Here is a 14,174-nt window from a genome sequence, read left to right on the forward strand (position 1 = left end):
ACTTGGTCTACAAAGTGGAATGGCATGGGGCCTCCAGAGCAGGCAGGTTCACTGAGCCCAGGGTGGACTTGAACTCCAAGGGTGAGTGACATCAGTCAGTGGCAAGGCTGCAGCTTGACTCTGCAGGAATTGCAGAATTTTGTTGGAAGTTTTCATTAAATTGGCTAGTTGTTGGGCATAAGTACCCATTTCCTCCCACACATTTGGAAAAGAGGGTCCTTGGCAAGAATGTGGGTCCAGCTTCATGTGGAGACAGGTGTTGGCGCTGCTCTCAGGGGGCCAGTTGTGCACCAACAGGTCCAGCCACTCGAACCAAATGGGTCAGTTCTGTCTTGTCTGAGCTCATCTTTAGCTGGTGTTTATGGTTGGGATGTGCACTTGGTTGGGTCAGAAGTAATTGATGGAACAGAGTTGCAGGAACCTGTCTGGATCCCCTGTTGCCTTTCCTGCAGACATTCTTAAAAGTCCACATAAGTGAGGCCACTAGGCTTGGCTGGCTTGACAGTCTGACCGTCTCAGTGCTTGCCCACCGTGGAGACCCTGGGGAGTTGTCATAGGACAGCCATGAGCCATGGGCGCTCTGGACCTTGACCCTTTCTAGCTGTTCAGTCTTCTCCCAAAATTCAGGGTCCCATCCCTCTTTTCAAAATTAGCTCATTTTCTAAGAAGAGTGCTGCTTCAACTGGGTTTTCAGGAAAATTCACCCTCTTCCCCACAGGACCAACTCTTTTAATCCAGAAAAAAATTAATGTTATAAACTCAGCCATCAACTTTTCATCTCAGTATTACTTGTGGTGCCACTTGGGCTTTTTGATCACAGGTCATTGTAATGGGAATTGCAGGCATAGCTCTGGAGTAGAACAGCTTCTCTGAGGGCTCTTGATTTTCCCACGATGAAAGAAGAGGTGTTTCTGGGCTCTCTCCTCACGACGATCCTGTGATCCTGCAGCTTTAAGGCTGCTGCCACAGGTAGAAATACTCTGATCAAAACAAAGCTTACAAAACCATGTCCTCGTGGCCCCCATATGGTCGGAGCTCATCCTTCTTGGCCCTTTTGGAGGGGCCCTCAGAATGGGGGACCCCAGGCTGGGGCGAGCCCCACCCTGCGAGGTCTGGCTTGCGGGGCTGACGTCTTGTTCTCTTCTCCTTCCAGGGCCGGCAGGGCCTGGGCTCCGTTTTTGTCTGGGCGTCTGGAAACGGTGGGCGAGAAGGGGACTACTGCTCCTGCGATGGCTACACCAACAGCATCTACACCATCTCCGTGAGCAGCACCACCGAGAACGGCTACAAGCCGTGGTACCTGGAGGAGTGCGCATCCACCCTGGCCACCACCTACAGCAGCGGGGCATTTTATGAGCGGAAAATTGTGAGTTCTCTCAGCATGGCGGAGAGCTTAGGCTGTGTGCCTGCAGCCCTTCGGGGACGAGTTTCTTTGCCCCTGAATAAAAGATGAGCGAGGTTGGGCCAGTGTGTGTGGGTCCCACGTTCTCAGCCTCCCCCATCAGTGAATTTGCTGTTCCCCGAGGTAAACCCCATCCCTGGGCAACTCCCTTGAACCCTGCCTTTCTAATTCTTGCATAAAATACCAATTAAAAGGCTCTCTGTCTTTTGAGATCTAAAAATATCATTTAAGAATGGGGTGCCTTCTCAGCACAGTATCTCCTTTTAGCTTCTAAAATTCTGTGGTCACATTGCCTGGAATCCGATTGACTGGTACAGTTTCAACATGCAAAATAGGATAAGAAAAAGTCGCAGTTTTATACGGAAATATTTTAGAAATCCAAGTGCTCTTCTAGGCATCCCCTGGCTAGCAAAAGGAATTTTCCTGGACATTCTAAGTTGAGCAGTGGTTTCTGTCTGTTCCATGGGCTTCAGTGAACATAGGGTTGCTTTAGCTTTTAAAAAGTAACTTTTCGTTTAGTAAGTGTGTGGAATTTGTGCTTCTTCCTTATATATTGTCCTCCTTTAAAAAAAAATAAGAGGGGAGGGTTTCAAGTTGAAATCAGTGCAGAACTCAAAGGCTTTTGAGATCATTAAGTTGGTTTTGAGACATTTAGAAAATGAGACCATGGAACTGGCCAGACGCAGTTTAATTTTAAAGCTCACTAGCATCTTTTCTTTTCTCCCGCTGTTTAGCCACATCCTTAGAAATTATTTGCAAATACATTTTTACACTTTTCTGTGGGGGCATGTAGGCTTCCTGTTTTTCACCTTGCTCTGCACCAGCAGAAAGGTCAGCCACTATTGTTCCGCTGCCAGCATGGCAGTGGCCTATTGGCTGGAGGGGTACGAGGCAGAGATCATGTCACTGGACAGGGGCTGTGTGCTGGCATGACAGTGTTTCCCATCCCTGGGAGCAGGGCTTGCAGCTTTATTTGCTTAATCAATCACACTGTGTGTGCTTGTTTTTATGTGCGTGCACATGTATGCATACCTTAGCTACAAAGGCCTTAATTCCTTTCCCTTTTTTTAAAAAAAAATCTCTTTTCTGAGCAGTAATGTATGGGAAGAAGGGTGAAATGAGAGAAAGATCACAAAGAAAAGATATTTAGTCATAGCTGCTGTTCTGGAACTCCTCTCTGGTAGTGTGGATGGCTTTTATTTTTTTTCCAGATCAACTAGAGCCAATTTTTGCTTTGAGTCCCCTTAGAGACCCTGCAAGGGGATAAATGACTGCTCTGGATGGTCAGCAGCTTACAGTCTGCAGAGTTCAGGCCAGTGTCCAGTGGAAACGCAAGCCGTTCCCTCCGTACTCTCCACTCCTCTCTGTCCACTGAATGCCAACCAGGAGTCACCACAAGTTGGCCAGTGTGAGATGCGACTCTGATCAAAAGTAGCACCTGAAGTGAGCACCTCACTCGTTTGCTCCTTGGCTCTGTCTTTCATTCACTGAACATGAGCTGTGTTCTGTGCACAATGTTTGTTCTCGGGAGTGGGGCTGCCTACCTTAGTTCAAAGCCATCCCCGCCCTGCGGGGAAGCCCCTCACTCACTCTCCAGTAGCCCTTTCTCAGAGGCTGGAGAGCCAGCCACGGGCCTCACCTGCTCCAGAGAGCTTGGCCTCTCGCCCACACCCCCTCAGTTTTGCTCCCAGTCTGTTGCTGGAGAAGGGTCCTTGGTCTGTCTCATTGTGAGAAAGAACTTAAGAGTGGATGCAAAACCAGATGAGCTTTAGAAATTTATTGGAAAATAAGAGTTTCGAGAAAAGCAAAAGCACACACCTAGAGTTGAACGCGGGCAGAGGCAGCGGGGGTTGCCTTGAGGAAACAGTAGGGAGCTATTTTATGTAAAGAGAGGTGAATATTCACTAAGTGGGGATCGGTTTCAAAGGGGACAGTGGGTCTTCATGGAGTTCCGGCTTGCTCCACCTTCACATCAGACAGGAGAGTCTTTGGCTATATTTGGTTCTCATTGCAGCTGTCATGGCGATGGAGGTGTGATTTTTACTATGTTATTGAGGATATAATGTATTTGGGGGTGAAATTTGGGTTAACTTCTCTATGTTGGGACCAGCCAGATTTGGCTGACCTGTTATCTGTATTCTCACTCCGTGCATCCCATGAGAACAACTCAAGTGGACAGAATGGGTAGAATGTAAACAAAGAGTGGGCCAAAGTCCCCCTCTCCCTCTCTGCTCATGTTTGGCTATCTACCTACTCTAACATGGCCACTGTTTCCTGAGTACAAGTATGTTCTGGCTACCAGCTGTGACTTCACAGAAGCCCCATGAAGGACTTACCACTATGCCCATTTGTAGATGAAGATCCCAGGGTCAGAGAGGTTGTGTCCTCATCCCTCCTCCCTTGCCCTCAGCTGCTGTTCCCCAGGTCAAGGTGTTAAACAAATGCCTGCTGACCTGGGTGGAGGAGAAGGCTGGTCTCTGTCAGCATTCCTGTGGAACCCTCTGTGTGTGTATGACGGACTGGATCCCCTCGCACGGGGTGATTAGCAGCCTAGCAAAAAGGTGATGAAGGAAGATGTTCTCCTTGGAAGAGAAACTGGGTGGTTCTAACCGGGGAAAGTCGCTCTCGAGGGTCATGCACGTGGGCTGCCACAGCCTTACGGTTGGTGGGTGGATCAGTTTCCTGCCTCTTTCTCATCACATATCCCAAACTGGGCTGCTTAAAAGAGCACAAGTTTATTATCTTACAGCTCTGTAGCTCAGAAGTGCAGCAGTCTCCAGTGGGTCTCTGTTCTGAGTCTTACGAGGCCGAAATTAGGTGTTGGCTGGGCTGCATTCCTTTCTGAAGGCTGTAGGGAGAATTGGGTTCCATGCTCATTCCAGTTGCTGGCAGGATTTAGTTCCTTGTAGTTACAGGACTGCGTTCCTATGTCCTTGTAGGCTGTCTGCTGAGGGCTGTCCTCAGCTGCCACAGGCCACCCGGATTGCTTGGCTTGTATCCTCCTAATTCCCTCCTCAAAGCCAGCAGCAATGGGTTGTGTCTCTCTTATGCCTCATCCCTCTGACAGACTTCTCTGCCTCCTTCTACTTTTAGGAGCCACTATGATTTATTATTTATGATTTACTATTTATTATGATTTATGATTACATTGGGCGCACTAGATACATGCTCCCTGATGTAAGCTCAGCTGGTTAGCAGCCTGAATTCCCTCTGCCAAGTGCACAGGAATAACACCAGGGTCCAAATGCCATCTAGCACAGTATTTGTTGCACAGCTGGACCTACATGTGCTGATCTGATGATGGCTGTTTCTCCATTTCAGCTCGAAGGCAAGGTGCAGCTCAGGCCGTGTGAGAGTGAGGTCCAGAATCATTCTCCCTCCCAGCCTGGTGTCAGCACCTCCAAGGAGGCATGTAGACCCCTCAGTCAGTAGAACCAACGTCACCTTCCCAAATAGAAGGGCCAGTTTCATAGTCCCACACAGCAGGTCCTGTGAGGTCAGGAATATTGTAGGTTCATCTACTGCTGCAGATAGAACTGGGTGCCTTGAGATAGTCAGGTCTCTGAGGAGGACGTCCTGGTGGAGAATGATCTGTGAGCTCTGGCTAAAAGCATAAATGCTCTCTGGGCTCCCTGGGCACTTCCGCATGTTTCCAGCTGCTCTGAAGTCAGGAGGGTACATGGAGGTCATTCCTGTGGGCTCTTGAAGGTGGTCTTGCCTTGGGGACACTTCCATGGGGGGGCCCCTGTTTGTTTGATGGTGGCTGAGCTTTATGTCTCAGCACACAGAGCACCAGTAGTGAGGGTGTGTGACTTCCAGCGGCTTGTGAGCCCTCTGCCTTGCCCCCCTGTTCCTGCCCTGTAATTAGCCCACTCCCTCAGTGAGTCTGTTGTTTACATAGGAGAGCAAAGGGACTTAGCAGAGACCGTGGCTGCCCAGATGTGTCTGAGCAGTGCCTTTTCCATGGGGCCGAGGATCACACCTGCCAGGAGTGCATCAGGCGTAGCCTCTGCTCTCCTGAGTGCTGACGTGGCCTCTTGCTGCCCTTTCACCCAGGTCACCACAGATCTGCGTCAGCGCTGCACTGATGGCCACACAGGGACCTCGGTGTCAGCCCCCATGGTGGCGGGCATCATCGCCTTGGCTTTAGAAGCAAAGTAAGTTCCCACTTCCCTTCCCTTCCTTTCCTTCCCTTTTCTCTTTTTAAAAGAGTTTTTATTGTAGGAAAATACAGATAACTTAAGATGAGCCTTCTTAACCGTTTCTGAGTATGCAGTTCAGGGCATTAAGCTCGTTCGCATTGCTGTGCACCCGTCTCCACCATCCATTTCCAGAACTCTTTCCACTTCCCAGACTGAAACCCTGTGCCCACTAAACAACAGTCCCCTGTATTAATCGACTAGGGCCACCATAACCAAATGCTGCAGCCTGGGGAGCCTAAAGACAGACATTTATGCTCTCACAGTTCTGGAGGCTGAGGTCCATGACGGAAGTGTCGGCAGGGCAGGGTGGGTTTCTTCTGTGGCCTTGCTTCCCAGCTGGTAAACAGCCACCTTCCTCCTGTGTCCTCTCTGTGTGTGTCTGTCTAGATCTGTTCATAAGGACACGACTGTATTGGATTTGGGCTCATCCTAATGATGCCATTTTACCGTGATTTCCTCTTTAAAGACCCTATCTCAAAATATAGTCACATTCTGAGCTGCTGGTGGTTAGGTCTTCCAAATACGAATCTGGGGGACACAATTCAGCCCTTAATATTCCCTATTTCTCCCGGCCCCCAGAAACCACACTTCTATTTTCTGTCTCTGTGAGTGTGACTACTCTAGGTACCTCATGTAAGTGGGATCACACAGGATTTATCTTTTTGTGATTGGTTTATTTCACTTAACACGATGTCTTTGTGTTGTAGCAGGTGTCAGGGTTTCCTTCCTTAAGGCCTTCCTTAGTGAGCGTGAAGTGGCTCCTTCCCTTCTTCTGCCTTTGAAACCTCACAGTCTCCTACCCTTTGTAAGACCACAGGGAGCTAGATGGGCCCACGCCCCAACCAGCCTCCCATTCTACATCATATACCAAAACCACACTTTAGGGTGTGTCAGCCTTTATAAACTTTAGTTCATAAATGGTGATGGTTTTTCTGTCATAAGCCAAATAAAAAGTCTGGTGGTGTTAACGTGTGGGTGGATCAGAAAGAAAAGAGAGTTTATTGCACATGCAATCATGGTGTCAAAAACCATGTTTAGTTTAGACATCAAAACGGCCTTAGAACAACCCAGAATTTGAAGTAGGAAGTTGTTGTAGACGAGATTTTAAGTGACTCAAATCATGTTTGGGCTGCTTTTAAATCCTGGTAATTAATGTATGTTTGCATGTTGGTTTGCACAAGGCTAGAGAGCATGCAGCTCAAATGCTACCAATTTAGCAAGAGAACAGCTAAAAGTTTTCAATTTTCAGGCCAAAGTATTAGTTTCTGTGACCTGAGGCTCTTTTTAAAAACTCTAAATAATTAGTTACTTGTGTGGAAAGTTGAATTCACATACTTGGCAATTCACTGTTTTATATTTTCTTCCATTCCGTATTGGAAACATGCAAGGAATTTTCTCATCGAAACTAAATAGAAAACAAACCCTGCTTCATGCCAGACTTGTCCCATTAAACGTGGCCTGTGGACACATGCAGACCCTTATAGTCATCTTCCTCACTGCTTTATCTCATCCTCAGAGATGTACAGGTGGCAGATCAAACGCACTTTATTGAAATCAGCGTCAAGTTCGACCATATAAACATAGAGGATTGATCGAGGAAGAAGCTGGTCATAACCAGGGATCCTGCAGGCCTGAGCTGAGAGCTGGAGGCTGGGGTAGCTCATGTGTCCAGGCATGTGGACGGCTTTGACTTCTAGCTATGTTCTCATCTGCTGCAGAAGGAAATGGGGCAAAGCTAGATCGCCCTGGTGGAGGGGGTCTCGGGTCAGGGAGGCCCCTGCACAGCTTGTAGCAGGAATGAAGAGAGACCCTTATGTGTGAGACTTGTCCAAAGGTCATCCCACAGTTTGTGGAAGTCCTGTGATTTCCCATCAATCTTTGCTTCATTGAAAGCCATTTTCAACACTATTTTTTAGACATGTTTTTCATACAACTCTATTTGTGATTTTATTGCCAGAGTCAAAAATAAAATGGAGGTCCTCATAATAAGATGGTTTCTGACATTCTCCCTTTCTGGGCCTATTCTGCCCTCTACTCTGAAGCTCATGCTTCCTGGTACCTTATGCTGAACTTCCAGGGGCACTGGCTTTAGTCATTCTTAAGTAGGCCCCGCTGGCTTGAGCGGTAACTGACCCATCACACACATAGCATCCTCTCTGACTGGACTCTAAAGCCCGTGGCTGTACCCTCTCCCAGGGCAAAGCCTTGGGCCATTCAGGCCCTCCTCTCACAGTGAGGCTGGCTGTGGGCCCTCAGGAGGGGCAGTGGATAAAGTCAGGAGAGCAGGTCAGCCTGTGCACACAAAGGCCTGGAATCCGGACTGATGGACATGGTTGGGGGGAGGCAGTTAGGAGGTCAGTGACTGGCTTGCCACTGACACACAGCAGCAGTAACTGTTAGAGGAACCACAGGAGGCTGGGGCTACAGCCTGGGGAATGTGAGCCCCCAAGGGGGAAGTGCATGTGTACCCCAAGACTCAGACCACGGATGAGCTCCTAGTAGGAGAGCAGGCAAAGAGTGGGCAGTTGGGAATGTAAAGTGGTGTAGCCACTGTGGACAACAGTATGGTGGCTCCTCAGAAAATTAGAGATGTATTATATGGTCCAACAACTCCACCTGAGGGTAGACACCCAAAAAAATTGAAAGCAGAGACTTGAAGAGGTATTCGTATACCATGTTCAGGATAACAGTACACACAATAGCCAAAGGTGGGAACAACCTCAGTGTCCATTGATAGATAAATGAATAAACAAAATGTGGTCTGTATATACCATGGAATATTATTCAGCCTTTAAAAGGAAGGAAATCCCGACACCTGCTACAACATGGACAAGTCTGGAGGACATTATGCTGAGTGAAATAAGCCGGTCACAATAGGACAACACTCTATGGCTCCTCTTACGTGAGAGGTCCTAGAGTCATCAGACTCAGAGACAGAAAATAGAAGCGTGGTTCGAGGGGCAGGGTTAGGGGCAGTGGGGAGGTAGGGTTGGACGGGCACAAGAGTTTCGGTTGGGGAAGATGAGAACAATGATGGCTGCCCAGCAGTGTGACAGGCGTAGCGGCACTGATCTGTGTACTTACAACTTAAAATGTACTTAAGATGGAACATTTTATGTTATGTATCTACGCATGCATATCTACACATACACACAGTGGATGACTGGAGAGACAGCTGTGACCACTGTGGGCTGGCGCAGGCACTGATCAAGAGAGGGTGAAGGCCACCACCGCAGGCACTTCCAGCACTTGTCAGTGACCAGTCCTCACGGGGGGTCACAAGAGCAGCATCATAAGATGATCTTGGTTTCAGAGGAGTTAACGGGTAGGGCGGGGGGGCAATGTTTCTTAGAATCAAAGAAATCTGGTCTGTGCATTTTTGTTAGTGAGAATGTGTTCTTTTTAATGTTTCTACTATGCGCCAAAATGAATGTGTTGTAAATTTAGAATTACTAAAATCTTAAATTATAATCTGCAAGCTGGTGGGTCCCCACGGTGGTAGGGTCTGGGCATTTGGTCATTGTGGTGAAGAATGGCCCAAATACGTATAAATGCTTGCTGTCACCACTCCCACAGTTTCCTATGTAGCCCTTATACAAATCAAGTACAGCTTGCCAGCAAGTCTGGGTTTTTAATGCAGTGGATTTTAGGTCATCCGTTGTACTATTTTATCTCAGGATTTAATTGCTGGGAACCATTCTTTATAAGGAGGCTGTGAAATAAACCCTTGCCAAGGAAATGGAGCCTGTGGGGCTTTCTCAAGTCCAGGCTCAGCGTTGGCTCCCAACACACCACCTCTGATGGGCCAGTGTGGCCATCAGTGGTCTGTCCTTGTGTCATTGCAGCAGCCAGCTAACCTGGAGGGATGTCCAGCACCTGCTGGTGAAGACATCCAGGCCAGCCCACCTGAAAGCGAACGACTGGAAAGTCAACGGTGCTGGTCGTAAAGGTGGGCTGAGCAGGGACAGGTCACCACAGCCTGGCGGGCTCTCTGGGGAACCTCCTGGAATCTGAACTAAGGGTTGTTGTGAATTTCTCAAAAAGAATCACCACACAAATCAACATTAATTTTGTGTGTCCAGAATGAAAAAGGTGTATCTAGAAATTTAAGAAAAGTATCCTGGGAACCTCACACTGACATTAAGGAAGAAATCTAAAGCCACTAGATTCAGGGTTCCCCTGACTTCATGACTTCTACCATGTTCAGGGACCACCTGCACCACTATTGACTTAATAGCTCTTTTTAAATTGACTTGCTTTTTTTTTTTTTTAACAAAAAGAAACCTATTTTATAAGGAAACTTAATTACATTTAGTTAACTGTGGGTTTGATGTATAGTTGTCTTTTGTTTCTAATGAATATTAAAATAAATCCATAATTATTAAGATAGACAATGTTTGCCTATGTGCACCTAAGGGCAACTTGCATTCCCTGCCCTGAGTAGCTGTATGATTTTGAAAGTAGCCCTCAGTTTCTTCATCTGTACAAGGAGGACACTGAGATAGGCATGGAAGTTACTTTCTAACTATAAAAATTTTTTGTCACCAAGACCCCATGTTATAAAAAAACCCATAGGGCAACAAAGCCCCCACCCCCAACACAGCCTGGTGCTGCCCCTGGGTGCCATGAGATCAGCTACAGTCAGGACTTGCAACACAGACACGTGGAGCCTCCCTGGCAGGTAATTACAGAACTGTGCCACTGGCTATCTTTGTCTGGCTTCTTACCAGAGATAATTGGGAAAGATTTCCATTCAGCCATGCTATGTTAGAGAGGACTTTTTTTTTTCCATTTCTGAAACTCAGGTCCAACTATTTTGACACAAGCCTGATACTACTATCTGAAAAATATAGGTCAAGCATTGTTACTGTGAGTTCCAAAGGACATTCCTTTTGATAAGGAGGCCGTTGATTAGGTCTAATGCATCTTTGTTTTGCAGGAATGTTGGGGGTAGTGGTGTGCTGTAACAAGAGCTGGCCTACATTTCAATTTTGGCCTAATTAAATAGGAAAATAGATTGTATCTAGTTCTCAACCTTGCCTCTTAAACTTTGAAACTAACCTGCTTTTGCCAAATTAAGCGGTGGATAAGGCCAGCTCACGAGCACTCACGATCCACGTGCTGTGCCACTTTCCTGGAATACCCTGGGAATTCAGCAGAGCAAGAAAATGGCAAAAAAGATGAGTGCCACCTTGTTTTATGGTTTATTACACATCGTGGTCATGTGAACCAAGGGCTTTAAGGTTTTGTTTCTCTTGCCTGATTTCTGATTCAGGGAGCGCAGATGCTGACGTGTCCCTTTAGCATAGGGAAACCTGTCCTCATCTCAAAAAAATCAAGTAACAGGCCCACCTCTTGACACCCTTTTTGTCACTCTGCACTAAAATGGGACACGCTTCCCAGCCCACACTCCTGACCTGAAGGAGTATAGTTCAGAGAGTAAAGCAGCTGGGATCCTGGAACAGACCGCAGAAGGCCTGGTCCTGCAGCAGGGCCTTCCAGGAGACAGCCCGGGCCCTTCCAGCCCTGGAGTGGTTTGTCCCCAAACCATGGTGGCCACGGATCAGGTGCCTTATGCAGAGTGAGGGAGCCCGCCTTGCTCCATTCCTAGGGGAGGGAGGGGAGCTGGGTCTGAAGGCTCTGTCTTTCCAGTTAGCCACCTCTATGGATTTGGACTGGTGGACGCGGAAGCCCTCGTCATGGAGGCGAAGAAGTGGACGGCAGTACCCGCACAGCATGTGTGTGTCGCTGCCACAGACAAGCGGCCCAGGTGAGGCTCGGCTCTGGCCCCACACTGCTTTACAGGCACGTCAGCTTGGACCCAACTCTGCTGTAAGGTGTTGGCAGGGGAAGGTGTTTACACACGCTTTCCTGTACACCTCAGTGGGAGTCATGTGTGTGCATGTGCATGGCAGTAGGTGTATATACCCATCAGCATTTCCTCCCACGGACTGTGGAGCTGGGAGAGGAAATGCTCCTTCACCCTGACCTTTTTGAGGCTTTTGCTGTCAGTTTTGTTTTCCCTTTTGCAGCAGATTGCTCTGTGGTAGGGAGTCGGTCCTATAGCCTGAACCCGCATCCTCGTATTGGCAATTCTCATCCATAATACTTGGCCTCGCCAACCAGCCCAGGGGTCGGCCCTGCACGGTGGATGTGATGAGCCACAGTGGTGAGGTCTTCCCTGTCGTCACCCTCTAGAGGCCGGAGCCTTGGGCCCGGCCCGACCCTACCTGCCCAGAGAGCCTGCCGGCAGTGACTCCATTGGCCACGAACGGCCGTGGCAGTCTCTGCCCCTTCTCTGTCACAGGAGGGAGTTTATTATCCAAAGCGCGCAGAACACTTACCCTCCACTTCACTTTTATCTGGATGCCAAAAACCTTCTTAAGGCTATATAGCATTGGGAGTTTTCTAACAAGGCTAGAGAAGTACGCTGTAGGGCCCTGGCTTCATCTTTCCTCTGTGGCTAGGACTCCTCGCACATTGCCCTTTGTAGGAAGTTATTCTAAGTCAGTTACATTTGTTCAATGAAATTTTTGTTTAAGAAAGAAATCAGCTATAAAGCCAGATAGCAAGAGCCCTACTCCTTTAGGAGAAGAAATCAGATTATTCCTCTGAATTCTCCCATTACCACTATACTGTTTTAAGAAGGAGAATGATGTTCCTCTAGGGTTCAATATCTGGTAAAGAAGGGAATGCTTTTTTTTCTAGCTGTAACTACTATGTTTGGAAAGGTGTGTTTGGAAAAAGAAACGATGGGATGATTAAAAGTGACCCCTGCTTTACTAACAAATACAGATCACTCTGAGATTGCCTCTTCCTTGAATACATCTACCTCCTACAATACACTCTTTACCTAAAAGATAGTGAGAGAAGTGTTTCTCGCTGATGCGCGGCATGCAGGAGGAATTCAGAAAGTCTTCGTTGGATGAATAGCCATGGAAGGATCTTTTGAAAAATGTCCTTCCCAACCTGCGGCCAGTTGTGGAGACTGACTGCTGGGTGACCCCTCCAAGGCCCAACAGGGTCTTGACATCTTAAAGCATCCTCTTCTCCGGGGAGCCTTAGACTGTCCAGTGCAGAAGAAGTGGGAAGGTCTGTGAAATCAAGGAAGCCTTTGCCTTCTTGCGGTTTGTTTGCTGGCAAACACCTGGAACGTGGATCCTCAAGCTCCAGGTGAGGAGCTGGATCCTGCTCAGCAAGGCTGCTGTCTTCCCCGTGGCCCTGGCGGGGCCTGAGCTCTGCCTTTCCAGTGATTTCCCCGTCAGGGTAGCTCCTCAATGAAGCATTCTTCTCCTGCCAGAAATAGTTTTAAGATGGTTGAGTGGTGCCTAGGTGGCGAAGGGTTGTTTGTATTTTTATTTTATTTTGTTTTCTAAGTGAAAGCACATGAAGTCTAGACAGCACAGGTTGAGGGAACCAGCCATAACATACAGTATGACATTGTTCCTGTCCTTTGAGGAAGGAAAGGACCATACAGATTCCAATAGAGGAGAAGAATCAGACTTCTGTTTCTAAAGAAAAATCATCTTTACATTTAGCAGTTTCAGACTCTTTCTGGAATATTCAGCTAACCTGCTGTCCCAAACCGTGTGTGAGGAACTGCACATTCAATTGTCCCCAGGGGCATAAGGGCCTCCAGAGAGAGATGGGGTGTGGGAGAGAGGCAGGGAGGGGGAGGGGGAGGGAGACACAAACAAGCAATGCCTCCGTGTACCTTGGGGCTTCATCTCCTGGCAGAGCGCCCCAGCCTACCTCCAGGGTCTTTAGAACCAGGGTTGCTGAGCACTCCCAGTGGTGAGGGCCAGTTTCCTTCATCAGGGTTCTAGTCTAGCTGGGCCCAAGCTACTAGGATCATCACGGCTTAAAAATGAAAAGCAAGGGTTCTCACACTACCTGTCCCTCTCCTACTTACTGCCCCCTCTCCGCGTGTGTTTCCTGGTCCAGCTGCCCACTCTCCTGGCCTCATTCTCGTTTCTCCTTGTCCTGGTGGAATCCCAGGACTCTGAGTGTCCCAGACTTGGCCTCAGCTGCATGCCATGGAAAAGAGCAGAAAATGAGAAGGAAGGGGAGAGAGAGCGCCTCTTTATCTGGCTGTCCCATGTGATATGCTTACTCTTTCCTCTTGAGTAGAAGGGCAGTGCCACCCCCATGAGAGGAAGGTCAGAGAACTGTGTTCACTGAGCATTATGTACAGGCTCCTAGAGGTCCTAGAGGAGGCTATGGCCGTGTGTGTCATTCCTGCAGGAATGACATGTGGGGTCTGCATTAGAGAGTGTTGACAGTCATGTGCAGGGGCAGGAATGAATGACGCCCCTCTGCCCTCTCCTGCCCCTCAGGCCTGATCTGTTCTTCCTCTCCTGGGATCTGTCACAGTTCAGGGAGGCTGTCCTGTGGTCATTACGGGGGGAGTCCACGGGCCACCTCTCTGCAGATCCTGCCTGTGCTCAAACAGTAGCATCACACTCACTGTGCCTTGGGACTGCTCAGGGCCCTGTTGGTGTCCCTCTGCTGGGCTGCTCTGTCCAGCGCCTCCTCCACCTGCCCTTGAATCATGCTGAGGCCAAGAGGAG

At 48.4% G+C, this 14,174-nt stretch overlaps 1 protein-coding gene across 2 annotated transcripts in view; it reads left to right on the forward strand.

The window, feature by feature from the left end:
* Positions 1-14,174, forward strand: part of PCSK6 (proprotein convertase subtilisin/kexin type 6) — a 213,981-nt gene that overhangs the window by 123,380 nt on the left and 76,427 nt on the right. For both annotated transcript variants that reach the window (XM_073227152.1, XM_037000565.2), the window contains exons 8-11: positions 1,154-1,366; positions 5,459-5,559; positions 9,450-9,553; positions 11,257-11,374. In XM_073227152.1, the coding sequence (XP_073083253.1) occupies positions 1,154-1,366; positions 5,459-5,559; positions 9,450-9,553; positions 11,257-11,374 (536 nt within the window). The remainder of the gene's footprint in view (positions 1-1,153; positions 1,367-5,458; positions 5,560-9,449; positions 9,554-11,256; positions 11,375-14,174) is intronic.

The sequence above is a fragment of the Manis javanica genome, chromosome 18, assembly GCF_040802235.1.
Source record: "Manis javanica isolate MJ-LG chromosome 18, MJ_LKY, whole genome shotgun sequence".
Taxonomy (NCBI): domain Eukaryota; kingdom Metazoa; phylum Chordata; class Mammalia; order Pholidota; family Manidae; genus Manis; species Manis javanica.